The 21,406-nt window shown below is 41.3% G+C and overlaps 2 protein-coding genes across 2 annotated transcripts in view; both read left to right on the plus strand.

Moving 5' to 3' along the window:
- TDRD1 (tudor domain containing 1) overlaps positions 1–1,641 on the plus strand; it is a 65,683-nt gene extending 64,042 nt beyond the window's left edge. Inside the window, 1 exon segment of the mRNA XM_015421498.1 lies at positions 1,552–1,641. Coding sequence (XP_015276984.1) covers positions 1,552–1,641 — 90 coding nt within the window.
- A 15,472-nt stretch (positions 1,642–17,113) lies between these two features.
- The window catches only part of VWA2 (von Willebrand factor A domain containing 2), a 34,058-nt gene continuing 29,765 nt past the window's right edge, over positions 17,114–21,406 (plus strand). The window contains exons 1-2 of the mRNA XM_015421501.1: positions 17,114–17,165; positions 18,361–18,435. Of these exons, the coding sequence (XP_015276987.1) occupies positions 17,114–17,165; positions 18,361–18,435 (127 nt within the window). The remainder of the gene's footprint in view (positions 17,166–18,360; positions 18,436–21,406) is intronic.

The raw sequence follows: 21,406 nt of genomic DNA on the forward strand, positions 1-21,406 counted from the left end.
ATCTAGGTCTGAGGGGCTTTCCTTCTTCACCACAACCCCATCAGCTGACCTACATCAGTGACAGCCTGTAGCACAGAGCACTCAGGACACATTTTTCACTCTGTCTTGTGCACTCTGTCCTGTGCACTTTGGCTGTCAAGAAAGAGCAGGAAAGCAGCAACGAGGGAGGAGAAACAGAGAATGCAGTGAGGAGTGGAAGTGTGGGTGGGATGAAATGTCATATTCCCTTCCCCTGCAAGGTTTTTGTTGAGCTGTTCTAAGAGCAGGTTCACTTTGCAACATTCTGAATCCCCCCTAACCTTAAAGTGTAGCCTTTGACTTTCCCATCAATCCTTTCCTTGTTCCCCCATGGTTAATATGTCAATTACTTCCACCCTGAGAGTGCACGACCCGGGACAGGTGGGCTTTCACTATCAATACTTGTAAGCTACGGCATTTGGTTCATTTTGCTTCCCTTCTCAGGCTTCCTCAAGATCACACATCCAAGCCCAACTCTGTTTTCAAAATTCTATGCTCTTCTTAACAAAGAGGCTGTTGAGGTGATCCTTCCTGTCAGAGCTCCAGAGGCTGTTATTCTCACTATTTTGCCAACTTAGACTTTACCACTAGACAGCCTTTGTACCATGTCAGACCTTAGGGACATTGACAGCTTTGGTAACCCCAGGAAATTCATAGACCTATGCCTTTCTGTGAGGTGGAGGGTCCACTGTAAAGGGACTGGTTTTTCCCTGAGAATTGGAAGCTTCCATCTCTCCACTGGGATTCCTAGCCGATATCAAAGCTCTCTGGACTTTACCAGTGAGTCCATTTGGCTCAAACAATATGTCTACAATATATTACACAAACCAACATGGAGGAATGGGTTCACAGGTACCTTCATATTTCCTGTTGTGTGTGTGAGAGTGATGCATATAAGATGCCTTCATTGCTTGCAACAGGTGTATCTTTGGACTACTGTGTTCTAGGGTTTACTAAGTAGGAAGAGATGGATCTGCCTATTGAGGTATGTACAGTGGCACTCTGCCTCAAAGTGGGTGAAGCCATTATAATATTTTTAGCTTAGATGTAGAAGGTTCTGAACAGTTCACTGATGTGTGGAACCCAATAATATGCCTGAACAAATAACTACTCTCATAACACCAGTTACCAGTAAGCAACCTGTTCTTACTCTATGTGTTCATCAACTAATCGGGAAATAGTTAGTACTATCTGGAAAGTAGTTGGGTTGGGCCAGGCCATTGATTAAAAAATTAGCATGATGTCTGTAACGAATGGGTGATGTAAACTTAGCTTAAAGAAGTAAACCTCCAAAATGGAACAGAGATGGTTAATAGAAAGGGAAACCATGAGGTTTCTGTCTGGGACTCTAGAAGAGTTTGTACCTCTTTAGCGGCATTTAGTTTTTGCACAAAAGGGAAGTTGTGTACAGTGATGAAACAAAATATAATGTGAATTTGGCCACCACCATGTGTGACTTCTCTGTAGTGGAATGCGTGAAAAACTGCTGATAAAATACCATTATAATTGCTAGAATTCTTTGTCCTCCCCTAGGTTGCAAGACTTGAAGAGATTCTTTCTTTTCTTCTGAAAGACCGTTTTGGTGAAGATAAACTTCCTGAGATAACTCTATTGGACAGCTAGAACTGTGCTGCAAAGCTTGGCATTGTAGACTTTTTTTAGTATTTATAGTATCACAAAGGCCACTGACTTAAGCCTGCAGTCATAAACACGTTTCTTTGGGAACAATCATGGCAATCAATGAGGTTGTATTTGACTGCCATGAATAAACTGGATTTTATTCATAGCATGGATTTTATTCATGACGTGGTTTATTTTCAGGCTTATGCACTCCTTTCAGTTTTGCACAGAGCTGACACTGAAGTTTACATGGTTTAGAACTGTTCTCTAACCAGGTTTTGCAGTGAAGTCTGAATTCTGGCAATTAAACAAATTCAGGCTTTCTGGGCCACGAAAAGTGACTCTGAAATATGATTTAATCTTTGTGTAGAATCCCAGTTTGTAGACTAGAACGAAACTTCATTTTGTTGAAGTTTCCCAGTTAGACACCACCACAAACTGTGGTTTCATCAGAGTTTTCCTAAACCAGAAAGTCATCTATCAGCAGTCCATGTGTGAGGGCAAGGGGAAGAACATTTCTAAGCCAGATAAATAGAACAGGGTTTTTTCCTTGCAGTGAACAAACTGTAGCTTGTTCATGATAACTAAAGGCAGCCTGTGATTTTAAAAATATATTTAGAGCAAATGCCAGAAACCTAAGAGAGCCATTGAAATATGAGAGTTTTGTCATTGACTTCGAATATTTAGGGCTGTTATAAAATGTGAGTGTTTTAATGTTTAGTCTCCACAAAAGAAGAACTATACAGAGCAGGATCCGGTTATAAAAATGTCAGAACATGTGAACTTCTTAATATTACAGTCTGTTATATAGTAAGTTCTGATATATTGCATTTTGGAACACAATAGTAGTTTTCAGAAGACAGTCAATGTAGGTGGTATTTCCTAATTTCTTATTGCAGCCACTTTACCAGTTTGTTACAAAATCAACTGTGTCAACGTTTATATGCTGAGCAGAATTGAGAGATGGGGTGACTTCTGGATACAGGGAATTGTATTCTGTACTGTAACAACTGATCCAAGAGAAAATGGCAATTAATGTAAAGCTGTTTTTTTCTGTTTGTTTAAGAATTCATGAAGACTATAAAGATTTAATTTCAGATTCTGTATTTCAATCCTGTCTAATTTGAAACTTGGAATAGTTACTTTTTTATATGGTAGTGGGACTTGTTCAAAGCAGTACTGAAATATGATCAGCATGGCTAATAAAACTAATTTTCTGTAAATGTGCCTTTTCATGGAACTGCAAATTAAACCTCTTTTGTTTTTACTCTTCTATCTTCTTTACAAGTTTTACTCTTGAAATTATTTGATCACAAATAAAATTTGGCACTTGGAACTGGCGCTTCTGTGAATATTTCATGCAGGTTGTTAGCAAATACTAGACTTTAAATGAGATTAATACAGGTGTACTTCAAGATTGACTAGGGTTATCAGATTGCCTCTTTTCAGAGGACATGTCCTCTTTTTTGGTGTCCATCTTCTTTTGGGCTCTTAAAAAAACTGATGGAAATGTCCTCTTGGGGTTGGAAGGTTAGGAATATTTCTAGTTAGCAACTATCACAGCTTAAATAGGGGTATTTAAAATGAGATTTGTCATAGTGATCACTTGTTTGAAGTAGTCAGTAGGGGAATGTGTCCTCTTTTTTGCTTTTCAAAATATGGTAACCCTAGGATTGACTGAATAGAGACCCAAAGGGCAAGTTTTATAGTATTAGCTTCTAAATTGTCACCCAAGCACAAGTTTAGATTGCCAGGCTCGAGAATCCTAGCAGATTCTAGCTAGCAGATATATTGTGATACAGGCTTTCATAGACTGGAGCCCCTTTGTCAGATGTGTGAAGTCGTTAGCAGGTTTATAGGCACAAAGGAAACTTCTTTAAAATAAAGAGTGGAATAAAAGACAATGCAATCCAATAGATAGCAGAAAATTAGACTCCTGTATGGAGTCCAAATATGCACAAGAGAAAAACAGGATGACAGTTTGCAACCTGGTGTTCTTTGGTGTTAATACTACTTATGATGATCTGTCACCTCTAATGAGGAAAAAAATCTATGACCTGGACTAAGTCCAAAGTAAATACAATCAGTTTGCTGCTTAACACTAGTTACCAAACTTAGCATATTGCAAGTGGCAGGCTTCTGCTCCAGAGACCTCCTCCTCAAATGAACTGACAAAGGCCTATTATTATGCACAGGTGTTTTCCCTTGTTTTCACCATGCATGTCCTTCGGGTTTTCCTCCCTTCAGCTCTCAGTTCGCTTTCTGGTCATTGTTTCCCAGGGTTTTCTGAGAGTGCTTTTGTGCCAATTTTTCCCTTGTTTCACTTTCAAGCCGAAGGTCATTCGAAAGTATACAGATTCTCTTGGCCTTTCCCCCTGCCCTTTTGCCACCCTCAAAGGCTACTCCCTGCCTGTATCAAAGTTGTTCCATTCTCTCTGCACCTTCCATCATCCTCCTTCCTTCATCAGTGTATAAACTCCACACACACCCTTTTTTTTACAAGCAGCTTGCATCAGGCAATATGAGACTATCACTACTCTTGAATCACTGAATAAAAAATGTGAAATGATGGGGTGGGAGTTTAAAAAGAGCTGTGCAAAGTTTAGTTCTCTGCTAGTATTTACTTGAAAGGTGGATCAGAGAGGAAGCAAACGGCAGCATCCCCAGTGCAAAAAAAAAAAGGATTTCAGTGTTGCATGCAAACAAAATAAAGGGGGGAATGCTCAGTGTGAAATGAAATTGACATGAGATGCAAAGAGAGAGAGAAAGAGACTGGGATGGGAAGCCTAAAGCTTTGTAAACATTTTCCCCTTTAATGCTTTAGTGAACAAAGTTGGAGGGGGGGACCATTTTGGCAGTCTCTGAAAGCATAACCTTAAAATGGCAGCTGAGCCACATGAACCTTCTGCATACCACCGAACTTGAGAATTGCTTGGGATTGATCCATTTGGAAGAAGAGTGCAATCCACACGGGACAGGCTTTTAAAAACTGCCAAGATCACGACCAGTATGAAGGATCAAATTATAGAATTTAGTGGCACAAAAAGCTCTCCAGAGCTTCTGCCAGAGGACTCTTCCCCCATACAAATTGCAGCCCTGTGCAAAGCATGATGGAGTTGCAGCTGACTTTGCACAGGTTCGCACATACACACATTGCCAATGATCACAGCTTGCAATGCCAGTGTCAGTGGGTTCTACCATGCATTCTGTACACTCAACATGTTCCCCATATTATGAAATCTTGTGACACTCCCATTTTTCACAGTGGCCGATAACACAGCAGAGAGTCTCCTAGTGCTCAGCAATATGGACAATGGGGCTTTGTCAGTTTCAGAAAAAGTCTGGTCAGTTTCAACATTTGTCTGCATTACTTTCTGTTCCCTTTCATGCAAAAAACTAACACTAAAATACATGCGCAAAACCTGAACCATAAGGATTTAAATGGAAGGTGCTTGCTGGACGCTACTGCGCAGCTGCGATAGGGCAACTGCATAATTTAAAAAAAACTTTGGGCACCACCTCCCGCACATCATGACATTCCACCCCAATTTAGAAAAGTACTTTTTTCTTATTGTAGCTGCAGAATAAATACACCGAAGGAAAAAGAATGGTGCATAAGGCGGACACAGAAACCCTGCTCATTTAATTTATATGCAGAACGCCAGCCTGGATGAATCATAAACTGGCATTAAGATTGCTGGGGAAAACAACAATCTCAGATATACAGACAATACCACTCTAATGGCAGAAAGTGAAGAGGACCTCAAGAGCCTCATGCTAGGGTGAAAGAGGAGAGCGCAAAAGTTGGCTTGAAACTCAACATCAAAAAAACTAAGATTGTGGCATCCAGACCCATCACTCCTTGGCAAATAGAAGGGGAAGTCATGGAAGCAGTGACAGACTTCATGTTCCTGGGATCCAAGATGACTGCAGATGGTGACTGCAGCCATGAAATTAAAAGACGCCTGCTCCTTGGGAGGAAAGCGATGGCAAACCTTGACAGTATAATAAAAAGTAGAGACATCATCCTGCCATCAAAAGTCCATATGGTAAAAGCAATGGTATTCCCAGTAGTAATATATGGCTGTGAGAGTTGGACCATAAGGAAGGCTGAGCGCCGAAGAATAGATGCTTTCGAATTATGGTGCTGGAGAAGACTTGAGAGTCCCTTGGACTGCAGGGAGATCAAATCAGAATTAAGCATACTCCAGGAGGGCCTGGTGTGATGTGGTCCATGGGGTCGCAAAGAGTTGGACTTGACTGTGTTACTGAATAACAAAAGTTCTGAAAATCTGCAGTAAGATGTGCATGCGAAATGGGCCAAAGAAATATAACATTTATTCTTGTTACTGAAACAAGTAATCACCCTAGACATCAGTATGCAAGGATACATGGCAAGGATTTTAGATCAGCAATAGCAAAATAGCTCCAGATCTGTCTTCTTATAGAGGTACTGCAGTATTATTAAATAGAATTAGGTTCTCAAAGGGCTCCTGTGGAAAGCGGTATGATGGTGATCTGCGTTTTAGTGCATTTACTAAGCATATCAGATTGCACAAAACATGAAGCTGCCTGAAACAGATTCTCATATTTTGTGTGTTAAGTGACAGATACCAATAGGTAAGGCTATTAGGAGCTGGGAAGATTTACTGGAAACTCTTGGCTTTTGTAATGCAACAAGTACAATGTACTCTGCCTTGGGGCTTTCTCATCCATAGAGAGAAATGGAGGGCCTAGTTATAAAACAGGGCAACAGATAATGTAAAGGTGGGTATGGGAAGGAACAGCTGTATCAGTTGCACAGAAGCCATTCTTGCTGTGGTTAGAGTGGTTATGTCAGCAGCAAATACAAGTGGCCAGTGAAGTTCTTAAACTTATGCATGTGCTTCTGTGACCCATAATTTTTGTTCTAGTTAGACATGTGCATGACATTCATACTATGCAGAACCATGACACTGGTGTAATTGCAGCAGCCCTGATCAGTGCTTAAAGTGTGGACTTGCTCAATGGAACAATGAGTCAGTTATATCAGAGACCTCCAGCAACTAAGTATATAGGGCTATAGGTGACGAGTGAGGTCAGTTAAACATCAGCAAACCAAAAGGTGTACCTGCTCTTCTCCAGGAGAAATACCTAAACCCAGCCTTGCTGAAGAGTAAGAGAAGGATGGTTTTGTCACAAAAACAGCCTCCTCTGCCCTTAGCTCTGACCCCAGTGTGTAATTACTTGTTGACATTCCTTTCTTGCATTCCACACTTTAAAGGTGCATACCTCTAGAATAAAAAGCTCCTCGCCTGCTTGGGAGGGTCTCCTGAATTTAATTGGAACTGTTTGAGTCTCCAAATAGTCAGTGGCTTAAATTCTGTCTTGCAGATTGAGTAGGCTGGCTGGGAAGATCAAAGCGGTTTGATGGGCAAGGTACCAACTTTTCTGGCACCTCGTCAAATGTTTGTATTATGCCGGAGATGGTGGTTAGTCTGGGAAGTGATTTATCTGTGGGTGTTTTGCTTCACTCTCCAGATTCAAGATTGTTGCTACACAGTGAAGGGAAGGGTTAAAAGCCCTTCTGATATGGGAGCAGCTCTCTGAATGCCTCATGGGAGGAGATAATGTCCCTGCCGCCACTGTCCTGGGGCAACACAATCGTACAAGAGCTGCCTATGCTGCAGCTCCTTTTGTGCCTTAGGAAAATAATGGGATAGGCAAAGGGAGCAGAAGAAAACTATTGCCACTGCCTTCTGCTCCCCCTCCCTCCTTCCCTCCCTCCGCTTCCTTCTCCTCCTACTGGAAATATTATTCCTCATTTCACTTGCTCTCTACCATTTAGCCTGGCAAGAGCCTGGGGATCTGCAAGAGATCTGGATCTGGTAAGTCACAAACGCTTCATTTGCCATTTTCTCTCTCCAGCCAAAGCAGCATGACTTGTTTCAGAGCAGGAAAAGTGCTGGGGGCGAGTGGAGGAGAGCCCGAAGAAAACTAGAAACGGCAGCATGGGCAAATAGCTGCCTGCCTGATCAGAGCAACTTCACAACTCTGCATGTGTGGAATTACTGCAGCTTTATTGCCCAGCAGAAGATCTCTAATAAATGTTGTAGAGTTCAGGAGGGCTGTAATTTTTGCTGGAAACACAACGGACAGGATTTTGTGCCAAAGGTAAAGTCCCCAAACCTATTTTATGTTCAGGAGGACTAAGCATCTCTTGCTGTGTTTCCATGCGCCAACTACATTCTTCAGACCATTCTCCTTGTGGTGCCCTCCGTTAGGACTCTATACAGCAGCAAAAGGCTATTTCTGCAGATTTGGCTCTGTGTGTGTGTTTTAATCTGAATTCTTAAATCTTACTAATGCACTGTTACACTTATTAATGCGCTCATACAACTTTGGGTTGTTTTTAAATAAGCAAGCCCAGAAAGAAAGAGTTTTGTTTTATTCTTAATCTCCAAAGAGCTATACTTGGGGTTAGGAAACAGCTTTTCTGTCAGGGTCTTGTGTTTGAGTTGTGGCATCTCTCATTTTAATCCGTTTGGGTATGGACCATTCTGCAGCACAAAATGACTTTTTGAAATGAATAGTATTTGTGAATTTCACAGTAATCAAAGCAACAGCAGGTCCAGAATATGTAAGTTTTGGAAGGAATAATGGGAATGTAATCTATTGTAATTTTCAATGTCCCTTCTACCCCCACACTTCTGTAGCCTTGGGGGGATCCTACAGCACACACACACACCAGTATTTTACCTGGTACTGTCACATTTCATTAACTAGTATTTTTCAGTACTGTAAACTGCCAATGATTATAATTTCTTAGTTACCTTCTTGTGCAGTTTCTGAAAGAGGCCAACTGCTGCCTGCAGAGCATAAAAATCAAAGGGGGTTGCTTCAGAACAGTCTTCATTCTGTGCTTCAGGATGGAGAGAGAGCTGTCTCTTTGTCTAAGTACCTTTGGAACCATGCCAGCTTCCTGGAAGTAGACCTGTATACTTGAGATGTTAACTAAAATGGATAGTTTTTTCTGAATTCATCTATTGCCTTATCTAGTCACTGGCATGAGCTCATCTGCTTTGTGGAGAGAATTACAGAAGTGGTATCTTTGAAAAACTGAAGAACTCTGTTCCAGTTATAAAAGTAGCAAGGATTGATGAGGAAAGTCGGACATAAATTCAGCTGCTGCAAAAGGAAAAGGAAAGTATGGGGGGGGGGTGCCTTCCTTCTCTTGCTGTAGCTGACAAGGCCTCCAAGAGATTACCAGGCTCAAGATGCAGTGGGAAGTAAATCCATGACCCCCACACCTCAGCAGTAGCGGGAATCTAGGTCTGGACCAAGCCATAATGTATACACCTCAGAATCTCTGTATGTCATAGAATCTGTTGTGGAATGGGTTGAGGAATAAGTAGCATTTGAAGCGGGGCCCACTCCCTGCAGATAAATGACCACCTATATGAACTATATAGGAATTTTCAGAATTGCTTCAGTACTGCTTCAGTACTGCATTTGTCTTAGTAAGGACTGAATGCTTCACTAGAAATGTGCAGGAAAGTAGTCTTAGCTGACAAGGCCTCCAAGAGATTACCAGGCTCAAGATGCAGTGGGAAGTAAATCCATGACCCCCACACCTCAGCAGTAGCGGGAATCTAGGTCTGGACCAAGCCATAATGTATACACCTCAGAATCTCTGTATGTCATAGAATCTGTTGTGGAATGGGTTGAGGAATAAGTAGCATTTGAAGCGGGGCCCACTCCCTGCAGATAAATGACCACCTATATGAACTATATAGGAATTTTCAGAATTGCTTCAGTACTGCTTCAGTACTTACTATTGTAAGGACTGAATCCTTCACTAGAAATGTGCAGGAAAGTAGTCTCCTGCGGTGTGATCTCAAGTATTTCACATGACACAAAATTATTCATTAACTGGCCTAATTTCAGGGCTTTTGGTCCTTATTTATGATAGTAAATATGGACAAGATGCCAGTTTGGTGATGGATGGTCAGATGAATTATCAAACATAATAATCACCTGATTGCTATTTTACTATTTTATTGTTTTTCTACTAGTTGTAGATGCCTCCAGTTTCACAGTGTGAGTATATGTGTGGTATGGTTAGAGTGTTAAGGTTTCCGTTGCTCGAAAGCCAGTCGAATCCGACTCTAGAGTTGCGGTGCTCATCTCCGTTTCCAAGCTGTCCAAACACATTTCCGTGGTCATGTGGCCGGCGTGACTAAATGCCAAGGCGCACTGAATGCTGTTACCTTCTCACCGAAGCAGTACCTATTTATCTACTTGCAATGCAGGTTCAAATCCTCAATCTGCCATGGAATTGTTCTGGGTACCCCTGGGCCAGTCATACACTCTCAACCTAACCTGAATATTAGAGCCTCTTCACACATTCTACTTAAACATGTTTACTGCTGCTTCTGCATACCAGGGGAAACTGTAGCCGCCTGTTATGTGCACAGTTTTTGCATATCCTTATCAAGTGTGTTGTCCATAGGTGTTGAAAACCAAGTGTAAGGCTGCCATGAATGCAATGTCGTGTGGGTGCTGTATTTTCCTTTCAGGAAAATGTGTTTCCTGATATTTGATCCTGATCAAAGTCATCATAGTTTTCTAACTACATTCACTTTTGGGGATGGTGATGGATAGAATAAGAAAAGGCCAATATGAAACATGTTGAACCGCAGTGGGACAAAATCTGTAAGAAGACCTATGTATTATGAAACAAAAACATAGTTCCCAACAGCAAGTTAGGAGGCAAAAGTTAATAACAGAATAGTTTTGGGGATGGTAATGGATACAATAAGAAAAGGCCAATATGAAACATGTTATGTATTCAGATGGATTGTATTACATAGGCTGTTATGCGGACTGCCTAATAGAGATTCAATGTTAAGCTTCGCCCTGGGCTAGGATCCTAATGTAACCAATAGGAGCCCTAGCCCAGGCAGTGTCGTCCAATCACATTACAAAGCGGGATCGCTTGTGATTGGCCTTTATCTCTCCAACCTCATAGGTTGTTATTTGTACAGGGGGTGTGGCTACATTAGCCGGGAATGTTTAAATACAGAGAAGCCAGTGTATATATTTTGATGGGTTCTGGCTGGCGATTGTTGTACCATGTTGGAGAAGTAACGAAGAATAAAAGCCGCTTCCGAGCTGAATCACTCTCCGACTCTTTGTTAAGTTTGCGACTTAACAAAACATGTTCAACAGCAGTGGGACAAAACCTGTAAGAAGACCTATGTATTATGAAACAAAAACATAGTTCCCAACAGCAAGTTAGGAGGCAAAAGTTAATAACAGAATAATAGAGTTGGAAGGGAACTCCAGGGTCATCTAGTCCTACCCCATGCACAATGCAGGAAGTTCACAAATACCTCCCCATACACCCCGTGATCCCTGCTCCATGCCCAGAAGATGGCAAAAAATCCTCCAGGATCCCAGGCCAAATTGGCCTGAAGAAAAATTGCTGTCTGACCTCAAAGTGGTGATCATAATTTCCCTAGGTGTTTAATGTGAGGGAGAATTTATAGCTGAAAAATATTTATGTAGGAGAGAAGTGTTTAGCCATTCCTCTGACATTGAGTTCTCCTGAACAATCTTGCCACTGAGATGGGAAATTAAGGGACAGTGCAGAGAGAAATAAATTGGAAAGTTGAGCACTGAATTGTATTAAACATTAGCAGTCTGTTTAAATATGTATATAAATACACATATACATATAAAACACAGACTGCTAACGTTTAATACTAGAATCAATCATGCTAAAAGCGCTTGGTGCCCACATACTCCCAGATTTATCAGGAATATGGGCTAATTACTGGAGCTGTACTCTAAAATCTACTATACACATGTATTGAACATGGATGCAGTGACTGAACTCTCAGATTACTTGTTCTGTGGCAGTCCTGGGAGATTCTCATAAGATATAAGAATATTCAGATCCAGATATTACGAATTTCAGAACAGATTCTGTCTGTCCTAGTACAGGATTGGCTTAGACAAGAAAAATTGCTGTCTGACCTCAAAGTGGTGATCATAATTTCCCTAGGTGTTTAATGTGAGGGAGAATTTATAGCTGAAAAATATTTATGTAGGAGAGAAGTGTTTAGCCATTCCTCTAACACTGAGTTCTCCTGAGCAATCTTGCCACTAAGGGACGGTGCAGAGAGAAATAAATTGGAAAGTTGAGCACTGAATTGTATTAAACATTAGCAGTCTGTTTAAATATGTATATAAATACACATATACATATAAAACACAGACTGCTAACGTTTAATACTAGAATCAATCATGCTAAAAGCACTTGGTGCCCACATACTCCCAGATTTATTAGGAATATGGGCTAATTACTGGAGCTGTACTCTTAAAGATTGTAAGGTTCTAGTGTTAGATAAAATCTACTATACACATGTATTGAACATGGATGCGGCGACTGAACTCTCGGATTACTTGTTCTGTAACAGTCCTGGGAGATTCTCATAAAATATAAGAATATTCAGATCTAGATATTACGAATTTCAGAACTGATTCTTTAGCTGCATTGAAAAACTTAAAATATATCTCTTACTTCAGCTAGTGTGTCTGTCCTAGTACAGGATTGGCTTAGACTGTACTAACTCTGCATTAGATTGCACTATTAGTTGTTGTTGTGTTTGGAAATAAATGGGGATTTCTGGATTCTAAATGCCAGTTCACAAGGCACTGAAACATGGGATATATGGGCTGAGCTTGTCAGTGGCATTTGTTGCAGACTCCAAACGCCCATTGGCTATGAAGGAATTACTTTGTCAGGAACACAGGTGGATCTTTAAATTAAACACCTTGATCCCTAATGGTTTAAATACTGAAAAGAATGGTATTGTCTTGTCTGTTAACAGCAACTGGAAAATTCCCTTGACAGAAAAGACAAGAGGCCTTCTATATACCAGGCCTTCATTATATTCCAATAAAAAGTTAGATCTCTAATAAACCTAATAAATCTATATAGTCCCATCTCTACTACAATAAGACGTGGAACTATTGTACTCCTGAAGTTTTTTGTATAAAGGAATTGTGGACTCTAATTGTATTCTCCCTTTGTATTAAGTACTTTTGGAACCTAGCTCTTTAAAAAATATAAGGGTTCTTTAACAAAGATTCCAAATTGTTTGAATTGTATCATACAATACAAGTTTTCTGCTTTTGTTCGTAATTCATTCACAGAGTGTCTTCATATTTATACAACCACCTGGAGGTTGGCAGCCCTGCTGATGTGCTAGATTTTAATGATAGAAAGTTCTTGCATAAGGGAATATTTAAAATGTACTCCTTTCCCGGTCAGTATGCAGTGGTACAGCCCCCCTCCCCATTTTGGTACATTTGTAGACCAGGATGAATAGATTTGATGACACATTTAAATTCCACCCAAAGCTTACTTTGCATTTTGTTATTTGTATTGGGTGGCAAAGTTCATAGTTAGGAAGTGTTTCAGGAGCCACAAGTTTTATTAAGATAGAGCTAGCAATATTAGGGATGGATGGATGGATGGATAGATAGAATAGATAGATAGATAGATAGATGGATAGATAGATGGATAGATAGATGGATAGATGGATGATGGATGGTGGTGGCAGCGGCGGCAACGTATGTGTGTGTGTGTGTGAGAGAGAGAGAACCAATTCTACTTGGGATTCTCCAGCATAAAGATGATATGTCTGGGGAGATGGTGGGTCACACATTTGTAAATTAAACCCATTCTTTGCTGGTAAGTCAAGTCTGCACACTTGGCTGTCTGGAATTTAATCAATCTGTTTCTGAAGGGACACTAGGATGCTTTATTTCTGCTGCTGTTCATGCAACTCCCACTATCCTAGCAACCCAAGTCCGGACATGGATTTTCTAGTCACTGTCTTGTTTCTCAGGAAAAGGCTGAGAGGATGAGTGCTTGAAAGCTTCAGATTCTGATGGGGGGGGAGGCAGAATATACCATTAAGTTCCTATAAGATGATGTCTTTCTGGGACTCTCACAAAGGATGCTAAATCAGGTATTCCAAGGTTTGCTTCAGCAAAGTGCTTCTCAGGTCCTTAAGCAACAGTCTCAAGTTGTGATTTACTTTATCCTGTTTTGTAAATGTAAAACTCAAGGATTCAAGTAAAATAAATAAATAAATATATAAATAACAATCCAGACCAGACTGAAGTCAGCCTTCTAAGCTGTGTGCTGTCAGTTGCTTGCTTTCCTGCCAGCCTGCTTTCAACTCTAATATGATACAAAATTTGAGTCCTTTGTTTACCAATCCTCTCATTGGCTGACATACAGGGATGGCGGTGTGCAGTCAGCGTGATGGGTCAAACACCTATACAATGTAAACGTGCAGCAGCAAGAACCCCCATTAGAGATCCTGATCCAAGCTTTGGTATTAGTTTAACAAGCATTGACTGATAACTTGTGGATTCATCAGTGAATTATTTTCTATTTAATGTTTCCTGTAAAAGCAAAGCTGGACAGCTGGTCAAAACACTTTCCATAAAGATATACTTGATTTATAGTTGAGGTAAGAAACTCTCATGAAAATATCTTCATCTCCCACCACTTTGTACTGTGGCATCATGGAGAATTCTTTCTCCTGACAACAGGAAAACTGACAACAAGTGGAGTCTTGCTGAGGGGTTTTCCTTTGTTGAAAGAGTACTGTCAAGTAGTTGTAAAGTTAATTGAATACCCCTTTGGGGAATAACTTCCCAGCATTTACTTGGAGGTGGAGTAGAGGAGGAATCAAAGATATCCTTGATGATGTATTTTCATGTACCGGTGGTTTGCTTAAACGTAGAATGTTCTGGCTGAGAAAGTTTTAGAGGTATGTATCTCACTCTAACTAGAATGTTTTAGAGGTATGTATCTCACTCTAACTACTAATTCCATTATTGTAGTAAGTATAAGAAACTGTGTGTTTATGGTATGCCCTGTTATTGGCTGTCCAGAGGAACTGGTTGGCCACTGTGTGAGACAGGATGCTGGACTATATGGACTACTGGTCTGATCCAGCAGGGCTCTTCTTATGGATGTACAGTACTCATCTAGTAAAAGGTGAGATGGTAGGACTCAGGCTTTCCTAAAAGCCCTGTTATCTGGCCTGGAATGGATGGGGGTGGGGGGAGGTTAATTATGACTGGTAAGAAAGACTGTGCTTTCTCCAAGGCACTTTTCTCTGTGTGAAGAGGCAAAGATGTCTTACCAATTGTACAGTTTGAGAGGCCCGACTGGCCTTGATTATTTTTGGAAGAATTGTGGTAGCAAATACTCATGAGCTCTGGCATACAATGGCACCATAGCTTGTTCTTTCATTGTTGTAGCTCTTTAGGTAGCCTGGCTAAATAAATTTACCTGGGAGATTATTCATTTGTTATGTCTGTATCTTGGTCTTCCTCCAATGATCTCACTGCATTGAGTTCTTACCTGGTCTAAGATGGTGGTGAAGGAATGTGTATATATTTTATTGCATGAGCTTCTCAGATGATGATTCTCAGCAGCCTTGAATATAGATCACCTGACCACGGTTTCCCTGCACTAATAAAACAGTTTATGTTACAGTAAAGTTGGCAGTAGCCCACTAAATAAAGGCTAGAATCTATGTTTGCTCAAAAATGCCACTGCTAGTCAGAGTAACATTAGAAGATTTATAAGTAGTTTATAACACTTAAAAATAAGCTGATGCATGCCCTACAACAAGAAAATGGGTTTCTTTGAAATTGCAATGTATGTACCAGCAAGCAGCCTTTTAGTCCTTTGGTAGTCAGGCTTTAATATAACACAATACATAGCCCATTCCTCTTAGGAATTTCAGCAGAAATGCTGTTGAAGAACTCTTCCAAGTACCTTGACTTGTTCTAATTGGGACAGCCAGAAGTAATTCAACAGTCAATATGGAGTTCTGGCTCAGGGTATCAGTCCAAATTTGGGGATGGATCCAGCCAGCTTTTCAGTCTATCTTGACCAATTCTCCGTGCCACATTCCCTGCTTCACATGCAGGTCCCATGATCCTCTGCATAGCCTCCCCTTTTCATTAGCAGAAAACCTGGCTGGATCCAGACCATGATAATGAAAATGTTGTGCAGTTTTATTTCAGTTTTCTAGTTTATTCCTTCTATAAAAACAAGGTTTTTAAAACAAGGTTTTTATAGAGTTCTTTGAACAGAAGGGTTGGTGGGAATGGAATTGCTGTACTGGCATTTTGAAATGTATGGTGGCAGAGAAAATGAATTTAGATGGTTTGAGAAGTGCAAAGTGATACTTGTCAAATCCAGTTGTACAACCATGAAAAGTGTTGGTAGAACTTCTCGAATGCCTCAGGAAGAATGGGGGAAATGGCTTTTGGTACTGAGAGACAAGGACTTTAGTTGCTATGGCATGAAGGTTTGGTTTAGACGGGGTGGGGTAGCTGCAAATGGTCATTAAATTGAGATGATCAACTGATGAAACTACCAAATGTTCAGTTGCTACACCGACAACCTCCTGTTGGATATTATCTTTTAAAATGTTTCTTTCTGCATGTCCCAGCAGCAGCATTTTCTGCACTCCAAAGAATTAAGCCATTTCAGTAATTGGTACTGCTGCTCTGTTGCTATTGCCACTGTAGCTGCTGCAACACTTGCAGTGTTCTCTCACTGCCCCTTCCCACATTGTATGGAATTCTATTTGTGTCAAGTAAGGGCCTTCTGTTGCAAATAGTGTTAACATCTCCCCTGATTGAATTAAGTCCCGAATCTCTTGTGTGTGGCATCATTTTCATCACTGTTAGCCATCAGTGGAGGAAAGTATCCTGAAATCGGTTATACGTTCCTACTGAGGGCGTATGAGGAGTAGCAGGCATTTCAGTATCTCTTCCATTCCACTGTTGAGAGCACTATTTGCTCACAATAAGGCCAATGTTTCATTTTCTCTCCTCTCCCTTATTCAGTTCCAGTGGAGGAGTGCCAAAATTTTACGTTGATCTTGAATTCAAAACCTGAATCCTCTTTATGCTGATGTTAGCAAGAAAGATAAATTCTTCATCCCTGAGTACTTTTATAAAGTACTAAGGCGTAACGTAGTGATTTCAGCTCATACTTTATTAGTTAAATGGAGAACTTGAGATAACTTGCGGGACCCACAGCCCGCTTATATTCTTGGTCAAACCACACCCAACACACACACACACTCCCCTGATAGGCTATACACAATACTACTTTCACTCACTGGTTCCCTTTAGGATCCGGACTGGCTGATTGGCGAGTCCTAAGATCCTCTGTTTCTATTGTTGTCAGAAGCGAAGCTCAACTGGACACGTGTGAGCTCGACCGCGTGTGCAGTCTCGCTTGGTATACAACAACTTTATAAGTAGAAGGTCAGGATATGCATTTTTGTGAATTAATAAATAAAAATTCCTTTGCCTAAAGATATTTATTTAGGACTTCTTCAATAATGTTTCTCTTTTTCTCCCCCCAGTGTTGACAAGCATGAACCTCTTGCTGTTATTTGACTCGATTTGCATTTTTCTGATTTCCCAAGGTAAAGCTTCATTTGCCATTGTTAAATAACCTGATGGTAAAAATTTAGTGGGCCATAGACTGCAGAATTATGTGACACTTAATGCAGGAGGAACATGCCATGATGGTGATGAGGATTGTACTGCAGTGTGTATAGTATAGCCAGGAGATCCATGATACCTCTTGGACAAGGAATAAGGCAGTATCCACGTGGCTATTAAATCTGTGCATCGTTCTTTTCTACAGAATTCTGACCAAGCACTGTGCTGTGCTAATGATGAGTTGGACGCTTGCTGATGTGCACAGGTCCACTCCATTAGGACACTAACAGTCTCACCCTGATCAGAGGGACACCCTTCTAAGCACATTGACTTGAACTCTATTTAAGGTTGCACTGTAAACTACTGTTAGCAATTACACTACACCAGCATAGAGTGGTGTGGATGTACTTGATGATTCTGTTCCTCATTCTTCCTGCTTTGAATGGCACAACATTCCTTACAACCCTTTCTCCTACTGTGTTACAGCAGTGAGAATCAAGTAGAGCCTTAATTTAACAAGAGGTGCCTGGATGGCTCAAGTAAATCCTGCCATAATCGGAGAGAGCAACAGAACCCTGCAATGAATGCCCACAAAGAGAATTTGCTAATGTGTTCTACTAATCCTAGAAAACACAACTTGATAAAGCTTTAAAATCCTTACAAAATATATGTGAATTGCTGGGGGGGGACACACACACACACACATAAAGCCTTTTATAGTGATGTGATACAGACTAAGCCATATTTCGGTTCAATTTCATCCACTAACATTATTGACTATAGCAAGGTATTTTTAACCTTGAAGCTCTGCAGTTTGCTGGGTATTCCATCGTGACTGTATGCCTTGTGCAGAATTAAAATGTTGAGCTTCTGCAGTTGGGTACGTATTTAGGATGCTAGATTGTAGTACTTGTTTGTATGGTCATTTAAACTGACCCATTTTATTTAAATAAGCACACAACCCCCCCTCCCATTCCTAAAAGTGACATCCCTTGTTTTTATGTGGTGTTTTCTAGCTTTGGAGGTTTTTTCTTGCCATTGGTGTATGTGGCTCCTTGTACAGGCAACATACACAGCTTCCTGCTCTCAAAGAGTTTTCTGTCTATAAACAGTGATTTTCTTAAAATGATGTGGTGGCAATTGACTGACAATGTTGAAAACAATTTGATCCTGCAGCATTTGTGTCATGGAGCATACAAGAACTACACATCAGTCAGGAAAGGGTGGAGAAAATTTCAGCTGCTGGCCAGTGTAAGTTTTGTTTCTTGCACTGAAAATGGTTCTAATGCCATTTTTGTTTTCAACCTGCAGACTGGTGTGTGTGTGTGTGTGTGTGTGTGTGTGTGTGTGTGTGTGTGAGAGAGAGAGAGAGAGTGAGTTGAGTCCCTTCTCCACGCTTCTTAAATCTCCTACTGTTAGCTCTGTACATTTAACTTCTTCCTACTTTGGTACAAAACAGAGATCCTGAATGCTGGCTTTTAATTAGATTTTGATTAGATCTTGATCCAGCATTCAGGATCTCTGTTTTGTACCAAAGTAGGAAGAAGTTAAATATCTCTCTCCTCACATGACTCCTGCACAGGAACACCAAATTTCAGGCACTGCACTGCTTTGTCTTCTCCTGATTAGTTGTGCACATTGTTATGTTTCGATATGGCCCAGGAGTTACTGTAGTGAGTGAACACCATAATATGGTGGTAAGTTCTAAGTAGAACACAGCCTAAAGGAAAAAACACAACCCTGGCCTCTAATGGTTGCCTTTACTTACTGGAAATATATTCTTGTCCTTCCTTAGCCATCTTCTGCCTGTGCCACCTCTCAAGACCAGCCACCTCTCATTCAGTCACCGTGGTCAAGAATTGTACATTTGAGACTGGCTTGTTGAGACTGATACTGTTTTTCCATCAGTTAGTTTGTGCAGTAAGAACAACTTCAAGCACACAATTTATGTTGCAACCGAAACTCAGTGATCCACATTTCTAAAGGCATGTTGATGCTCTGCATACTTTCACAGGACCCTCCCTATAAAGAGAGAGGACAAGCTTAGCTTAATCTGAATCCATGAAAACACGAAGCCTCCACTTTGGCATATATGCGGTCACATCAGCTAGTAATTATTGTGCAGGCAAGTCTGAGCGTGCTCAGGTAACACCGGGACACAGTCCCAGGAAAACCTCATGCTAGTATGAAGCTGGCTATGTGAAACTTGTTTCAGTCAAACCGCAAAAGACTCTGATCTGATGACTTTAATAGAATCTCGGGGTTTGTGATACCTTAAAGGTCATTAACTCCAGCCTTCAACAGGGTGCACTGCTCCTAAATTATACCCAAAGCTGGATGAGTATTTGTGACATGTCTTGTCTGTGTTTGCCCACCCACCCCTCGAACAAAACACAACACAATTTACAGGTTAAACTGGGACTTTATTTACATACAAGCTGATCTGCATCCTTTATACCATTTAAGCACTGTGCCTGCGAAGCAGGCTTCTTAACAAGGCAAGCCCACCCTCGCTCAGAGCCAGATCCGGAATCCTTCTGGGCCCAACCCGTCACGGCCTGCACCCCAAATGTGTAGAGGAGATGGGAGGAGCACATTCCCGCCCACAACTGCTAAGCTGTAAGGCTCGCCATGTGCTTCCCCAACCTGAGCCTCCCAGACTGCCAAACCACTAGGTCCCCAGTTTGAGGACACCCCCCCCCCATTGCTGATATCTCAGGGTGCTTGCCATATCCACTCGACTCCTTCAACCTGTGCTTTCCCACTGTACCAGGAAGGGCCTAACCAGATTACCAGGCCTATTTATGCCGCAACTCCCATGGACCATGTGAAGCAGGCGAAAAACGTCCCCCTCACAGTCAATTTCACAGAGACCCAAAAATTCCTGCTCAGCCCCGGAACCAGCAACTGGCTATTCCCACACGATTTCTTAAAAACAGCTAGAGTACAGCTCCTTGTCTTTCAGATGTTTCGTTTATTTAGGCCCCGGGCACACGGGCCGGATATCACGGGGGGGAGGTGTGGCTAATTGCCCCAGAGCAGTTTGATCCGCGATTACACGATCAGACGCGCCGGAAGCACAGCACGGGTCCTTCCCTCAGCACCAGTGGGTAAACGAGGGACCGGAGGGGAATGCCGCACGCTGGCGCGATCACACCAGGGGCGTCTGGAGGCAGCCCCTGGCAAACGTTTACTAGTACCTTGGAGGTACTAGTTTTTAAATCCGCATTGTCGGTGGTAAGCCACGGGTGCGCTCCACTTCCCAGATGTTGGGGTGTGATCGCACCCGGATAATCCGCCCACCTTCTGTGCCTCTCCCGCGGCAACTTTGCCATGTGACCGGGGCCTTAGAAGATTTGTATCCTTTTTTAAGGCTGCCAACTCCAAGCTGGGAAAATCCTGGAGATTTGGGTATGGAGTTTAGGAAGCTCAGGGTTTCGGGAGGGAAGGGGCCGTGGCAGGGTCTGATTCCATACAGTGCATCCTCCAAAGCAGCCATTGTTTCCAGGGAAACTGATCTGTAGTCTGGAGATGAGTTGCAATTCCAGGAGATCTCCAAGCCCCACCTGGAGGGTAGAAAACCTAACGTTTCCTTCATATAAATGGCACACAAGGTGGCTCTGAAAATGAAATTAAAACATTATACAATTATATAGGCATTTAAAATCTGAACGAACGGACAGCTGCTAGCAGAAGAAGAAAAGCAATGATAAAAACAGTAACAAAACTTTCCAAACCAGCAGGGATTTTTATTTTTTTTAAAGTCATAAAGTCAGCAATAGAATTAGCAGAATAAAATGCTGGATAATTCTTACCTGCATTTTTTTCCACTAAAGAGGAATATAATGTTCTCTGGAATAAACTCATTTCCAGAAGACCAGAGGGAAAGGGGTATATCAGACTTGCTGGGTCAAGGAATTCCACAGGCTGTGGCAGAAAAGGCTCAGATTTTCATCCCCTGCAATCCTCTCTCTGCCAACACAAGCATTCAGGGTACAAGTAGCTGTTTTTAGATCAAAGGCAGGTTCGTATACTGAAAATGGATATTAGCAATCAGGAAAAACATTTTTTGTTCAGTGAATGAAGTGTATTTGCAAAATGTGAATTTCAATTATTGTAATTATTGCCCCTGGACCTTCATTCATTAATTCATTATAATAGCTGAGCAAATTTAAGCCTTTATTTATGTTCACACTGCATGCTGCTTTTTTCTCTCCTCCTT

This window comes from Gekko japonicus, unplaced genomic scaffold, assembly GCF_001447785.1.
Source record: "Gekko japonicus isolate JY-2015 unplaced genomic scaffold, Gekko_japonicus_V1.1 scaffold1116, whole genome shotgun sequence".
NCBI classification, from domain to species: domain Eukaryota; kingdom Metazoa; phylum Chordata; class Lepidosauria; order Squamata; family Gekkonidae; genus Gekko; species Gekko japonicus.